The 6000-nt window shown below is 44.3% G+C and overlaps 1 protein-coding gene across 1 annotated transcript in view; it reads left to right on the top strand.

The window, feature by feature from the left end:
- LRPPRC (leucine rich pentatricopeptide repeat containing) overlaps positions 1–6000 on the top strand; it is a 186546-nt gene that overhangs the window by 165428 nt on the left and 15118 nt on the right. Inside the window, exon 31 of the mRNA XM_018566148.1 lies at positions 1722–1926. Within this exon, the coding sequence (XP_018421650.1) occupies positions 1722–1926 (205 nt within the window). The remainder of the gene's footprint in view (positions 1–1721; positions 1927–6000) is intronic.

The following is a 6000-nucleotide window of genomic DNA, read 5'->3' as shown; positions in this document are numbered from 1 at the left end:
TTTATTTTTTTTTTTTTTTTTTTACAATGTTAACATGGCTATCCACACCTACTAGGCTCTCATCCTATAAATCTTTGTGGGGGAATGTATACGGTAAAGCATATTCATGGAGACAAAAAGGAGAGGCTGTAGAGAAACGAGAGAATTGAGCAATGGTTAGGGCTTATTACTGGTAAGAAGTAATTGGCTACGCTTAAAACAGAAGTGAGAATTCTGAGGAAGAATATATTTTCCTTCTTAAGACCTAAGCTGCCTCTATGCTTAGCCGGTTCCTTTAAGTGGAACTATACTCCCTTCCCCTCCAGTAATACAACATTCGTGATCTACCTCGTTAGTGTTGACATCTTTTATCTGGTCTTTTTTCGGTTTAGGGATCCTTGGCCATCTTGATTGGCTGTGCTGACATGACATTAATCCCTCATGTGCAGGAGTTCATTGTCCCGAAGGCAGAAGTTGATCGGGAGGTGATTGAACACATACCGGCGTTCGCTCACCTCTCGATCCTGTCACGCCTCTATGCCGTGACAGGGGAGGGGCTGGATTCCCCCCTCCCAGCTCGGATCCGCCAGCGCTGACTGGCGGAACAGACGGGGGAGGGGGCGGGTACAGCCAGCTCTGCCTCTAGATAGGCAGAGCCAGCTGTCAGTCACGCAGCTGGGCGGATCCAGACATAATTGTCGGGATCCGCTTCAGCTGCGGCGTCTTAGTATACTGCGAGCTACAGCTCGCAGTATACTGATCCTAGGGTGACGGGAGGACGCTAGTTTGTGTCCTCCCGTTACCCTAAGGAGAACTATGGGGAAAAGCCTTAACCCCATAGTTCTCCTTTTAAGGTAAACGCTGCAATAATAAATCCCCGCCCAGCATCTCTGTTCAGCCCCTGGATGCTTCCTCTGAGTATCGAAAGGAAGGGGATGAACTCTTCTTCCTCTCATATAATGCTGGTGCATCTTGCTAAATGGTCCATTGCTGTCACATGTGCAGGCAGGGAATTCTCAGTGCTAGGTAAGGTCTCACGTTAGGGCTCCCCTTCCTCGTTTCTGACAGCTGAACAGAGTAATGGGGGATCGATGGAAAGGTGAGTATGTACAGCTGGGAACCACCAACTTTAAAGCCAAATTGTTGTTTTTGTCTTGAAATTAGTAAAGCACATGTGTTAAGACAATGAGTTGGTACAATGATTATAAAACGTTTTACAGGTGGAGTATGCAAATTAAAAATACAATATGGATTCTATTGGTTGTGCCTAAGAATGGTATAAGATTACATGCAGCATGTTCATTCTGACCTTGCCTCAGAGCTTTCATCAGCAGAAAAGTTTTTTGTTTTTGTTTTTTTGTACTGTGTAGCATTGACAGTGAAAAGTGATCTTTACCATCATGGACCCAATCCACAGTTTGCTTGGCTGTTCACACATCTCCATGGAGAAAGAGAAAAAAAATCACAGCACAGTATTGTGTTTTCTGCCTGTCACAGCCCCTTTAGAGGGAAGCTATCCATTCCATATTGCTTTCTCAGCATCTTGCTGACAGTCTGCCAGTTCCATCATTAATCTCTAATCTGGAGCACTCACAACAGTTTTCTGCATGCCGTTAATATGAGAAACAACAGAGCAGATCCTAATCACGTCTCAGCCTGTCTCTTCTGTTTTGTGAAGTCTTGGATCAGTGATTACTTTAGCAGTTTTGTCCTGTGCTTCCTTCCATTTTCTTCTTGAATAGATGCGCTACGCACCCTAGAGAGGATGCTCAAGCATGGCAGTGTGCCCAACCAAACCGTGTTAGATAAACTCCGCGAAGCTTTGGCCCTGAACGGAGATATGGACAGCCTGGAAAAAATGGAAGAGATAACCAGCGACCTCAAAGAAACATTTCCCAGAATGGAAAGGGCATTCTACAACGCTAAACTGTTGTTTCACTTCAAAAAGTAAGTCAAGATGCCATTCCTTAAAGGGACACTCCTTCTTTGAGTGTGTGCAGTGATAAATGCAGTTTAAATCCACATTTCAATGTCATAATGGAATTGAGCACCATTGTATTAGACCTAGATAGAGTAGTGAAGGGTTAGACCCTCTGTTTTTATTGCTGCCTGCGTCTTCCCTTGGGAGACTCACCTTATCACCAGGACAGAAAATTAAAGGAGAACTATGAGGTGAGTGTTTTTCACTCACCTCATAGTTCTAGCCGATCTGTGACAATGAGACTGTCACAGGTCGGCTCAGTAGATCGGGAGGTTAGCAAACACATACCGGGTTCGCTCGCCTCTCGATCCTGTCACGGCTCTCTGCCGTGACAGGGGGAGGGGCTGGATTCCCCTCTCCCCGCTCCGATCTGCCAGCGCTGACTGGAGGAACGGACGGGGGAGGGGTGGGTACAGCTGGCTCTGCCTCTAGATAGGCAGAGCCAGCTGTCACTCACGCAGCTGGGCGGATCCCGTCATCTACGTCGGGATCCGCTCCGGCTGAGGCGTCTCATTATACCGCAAGCTGTAGCTTGCGGTATACTGAGCTTAGGGTAACGGGAGGACGCTAGTTTGTGTCCTCCCGTTACCCTAAGGAGAACTATGGGGAAAAACACTGACCCCATAGTTCTCCTTTAAGGGAAAGCCAAAATTATATAGTTGTCACCAGAACAAGAGGCAAAGGTGAATCTTCCAATGGTGGCAGTTCTTCTGGTGCCAGCTGTCTAAGAGGAGAATTCCCCTCAATTTGGTGAGATTTCTTCTCACTTCCTGCTGCATCTACAAGACATTATGTGAAGGAAAATCTCCCCAATGGCACAGAGACGGCAGAAAATTACACTGATTGGGGTTTTACCATCCTATACAATATCCTATACTGAAAAGGAAAATGACCCTAGATACGCTTTAACCCCTTTGCAACCAGTAATGTACATAGTAAGTCACTGGCAGCGGGCATTTAAACAGCCACTGGGACTCTGTTTACAATTTTAAAGCCGGCGGTTTGCTTTATAATAGAAGCGATTCTGGTGGCTCAGCTGCTGTCAGATCGCTTCTACGGGTCGTTAAAGTACCGCCCGCGCTGTGTTTCCCGGGCTCCACTGCCACTCCTGCGGGCCCAGGACCAGTATCTCTGGTGTCGGCAGGACAATGGGGTGGAGAGTAGCGAACTTCCATTTCGATCTCCTCCCTGCTCTATGCAACCGGGAGCGATGCAGGTTACATCACTTTCGGTCCCATAGCTGTCATTGCTCGGCTCTTGAAGCCCAGCAATAAGCTATTGAAGTGCGATCTGCACTTCAATAGCTTATTTAAAGTGTAAAGGTGATACTGGGGGTCTTCTGGAACCCCAGTGCCACCTTAAAGAAGACCTGTTACCACCAATATGATATCACATAGGGGGCTTGTAAGCCCCCCTATGAGATAGCAATTAAACTAAAGAAAAAAAATAATATAAAATAAGTGTACATTTTTTTAAAAATGGCACACATATTTACATAAACATGCGTTGCGTGCGTCTACGTAACAAAACGACATCACATGTTTGGTATCGCCGCAAACGCCAGAGTGAGAGCAATAATTCTAGGGCAAATATTTACACACATCTCGAAACTGATGACCTATAGGGGCTATTAAAGCCCTTATAGGTTGTCTATAGACCTTTTGGGGCACTGAATTTTGTCGCCGTTTCACAGATGCACACAATTTTTAACCTGGGCATGTGTGTATTATTCTGTTTTGGGGTTAAATTTAACAAGTGCAGTTTGTAAAAAGTTTTTGGGTTTGATAGAGAGTTGCACTAATATCGTGCAACTTGAAAAGTTGCAACTGCCACCATTAAATTCTACATGGTCTTGGCTTTCAGAAAATATATAATGTTTAGGGGTTTGAAGTAATTGTCAGGTCTAAAATGAGGATTATAACGTGTAAAAAAACTAAAAGTTCTTGGCAGTGAAAGGGTCCTTAAGGGGTTAAAGGGTGACTAAACTAAGCCCAAACCAAACATTTCATATATCAATCCTTAAAGAAGCCAACTTTTTTATTTTTAGTTTTGGATAAAGTAAAGCTTTTCTTGCTCTCTGTCTCCCATTGAGGAGATTTCCCTTTACTTCCTGTCCAGTAGCCACAACAGGGGAAATCCCTGGTTGGTCAGCAGGGTCAGCACTAGAGCTGCAGCTAACGATTATTTTAAAAATCGATTAGTTAGCCGATTATTAAGTTCGATTAATCGGTTAATCGGATAAACAATAAAATACATTTTAAAAAATGGCTCCAGTGATGTAGTCCATCACAGGAGCAAGCTTGGAGCGGTGGAAGTAAAAAAAAAAAAAAAAAAGTGTGGTGTGCAATATAGTGAAATGAAAAGTGAAAAATTATGCAGCAATGAATGCAGAATGGCACCGGCTATAGAGGACTACAAAACCCAGCAATAGTACAATATACAGCGCAATGCAGAATACCGCCAGCTATAGAGGAGCACAACAAATCCTTATAGCTGGTGGTATTCTGCATTGCGCTATATAATGTACTATTGCTGGGTTTTGTATTCCTCTATAGCTAGTGGTATTGGGCATTGCACCACTGTATAATGTATTATTGCTGGGATTTGTAGTGCTCCTCTATAGCTGGTGGAATTCCGCATGGCGCTGCATAATGTATTATTGCTGGGATTTGTAGTCCTCTATGCAGTGCAGAATACCACCAGCTATAGAGGAGTACAACAAATCCCAACAATAGTACATTATACATACAGTGTATAATGTATTGCTGGGATTTGTATTCCTATGTATAACATACAGCACAATGTACCATCAGCTATAGAGGAATACAAATCCCAGCAATACATTATAGAGCACCATGTGTGGGAAAGTGCAGGCTTACCTGAGCAGTCTTCCAGCCACTTGTTTCGAGATCGGGCCTCTCTATCTGCCGCTGTCATCACCCCACACCTGCTCCTCCTTACTACATCTCCCCACGTCCTTGTGCCGATCGTGGATGTGGGCGATGAGTGTGAGGCGGGAAGGAGGTGTGGCGTGTAGAGCGTGGATGCGGGCGGGGCGGGTCTGGCAGCGGTGGGCGTGAGTTGGGGAGGAGGTGCGGCGCGCAGCGTGTGTGGAGCCGTGAACAGGGCCAACTGATTGGAAGCCGATTAATCGATTATTGAAAAAGTTGACAACTTTTTCAATAATCGATTATAATCGATTATGTCGATTAGTTGTTGCAGCCCTAGTCAGCACAATTAGCGTCATCACAGAAAGATTTCCCATTTATTCCTATTTCAGTTCCACTTCAAATGTGGTGGCTGCATTGGTTTTCTTATATCAAGCGAAGTACATTTTCTGCAAGTGCAGGAAAAGACCTGTTGATCTTGATAGAATTCCAGTGTCCTTGTAGCTTCCTGTACAACTAACCTATGTTATCAGCTTTCTTCTGTGAACTACACAACCCCTTCCACCTATGTAGAAGAGATGAGGATGGTGTTTGTAGTCCATATCAGGAGGTCATCCTAGGGTGGCAACATAGAAACATAGATACAGTACAATGAGTGAGTGTTGTCACCTTAGAACAGGAAAGGTTTTAATGACCAGATCACCGGGTGAAAATAGACTAAAAAACGAATGTGGCTACCACATCTTACCATGGTTAGTTTCAGTGTAACACGTTTTTGGGTTTAGGTAAAACAAAAAAAAACAAGGCATGGATGTATCCTGGGGGAGGGGGGCGGGGGGTGATTTAGGGGTACATTTGGTACATGTCTACACTTTTTGAGGTGTTATTTTTGATGGGATTTGCAGCATGGATATATGTAAAGTCTTTTTTCTGTATGTAAAATGTAAGACTCTTGTAAAAAGGATATTTGCAGATCTTTGAATAAGGGAAAATATTCTTGTGTTTTGAGTGATATTCTGTTGTATTTAAAGAAGGACTCTAACAGGTCATTTTGTCTGGGGGGGTTTCAAATAAAGCTGTATTACCTGATCCTCAGTCCACTGGTGGTCAGCGCTTGCCTCTCTCCACCACCGGCTGTGAAATGTACCTTCT

The sequence above is a fragment of the Nanorana parkeri genome, unplaced genomic scaffold, assembly GCF_000935625.1.
Source record: "Nanorana parkeri isolate BGI_ZX_2015 unplaced genomic scaffold, ASM93562v1 scaffold1, whole genome shotgun sequence".
Lineage (NCBI taxonomy): Eukaryota > Metazoa > Chordata > Amphibia > Anura > Dicroglossidae > Nanorana > Nanorana parkeri.
The sequence above is the reverse complement of the archived record's forward strand: the minus strand, read 5'-3'. Positions and strand labels throughout refer to the sequence as shown.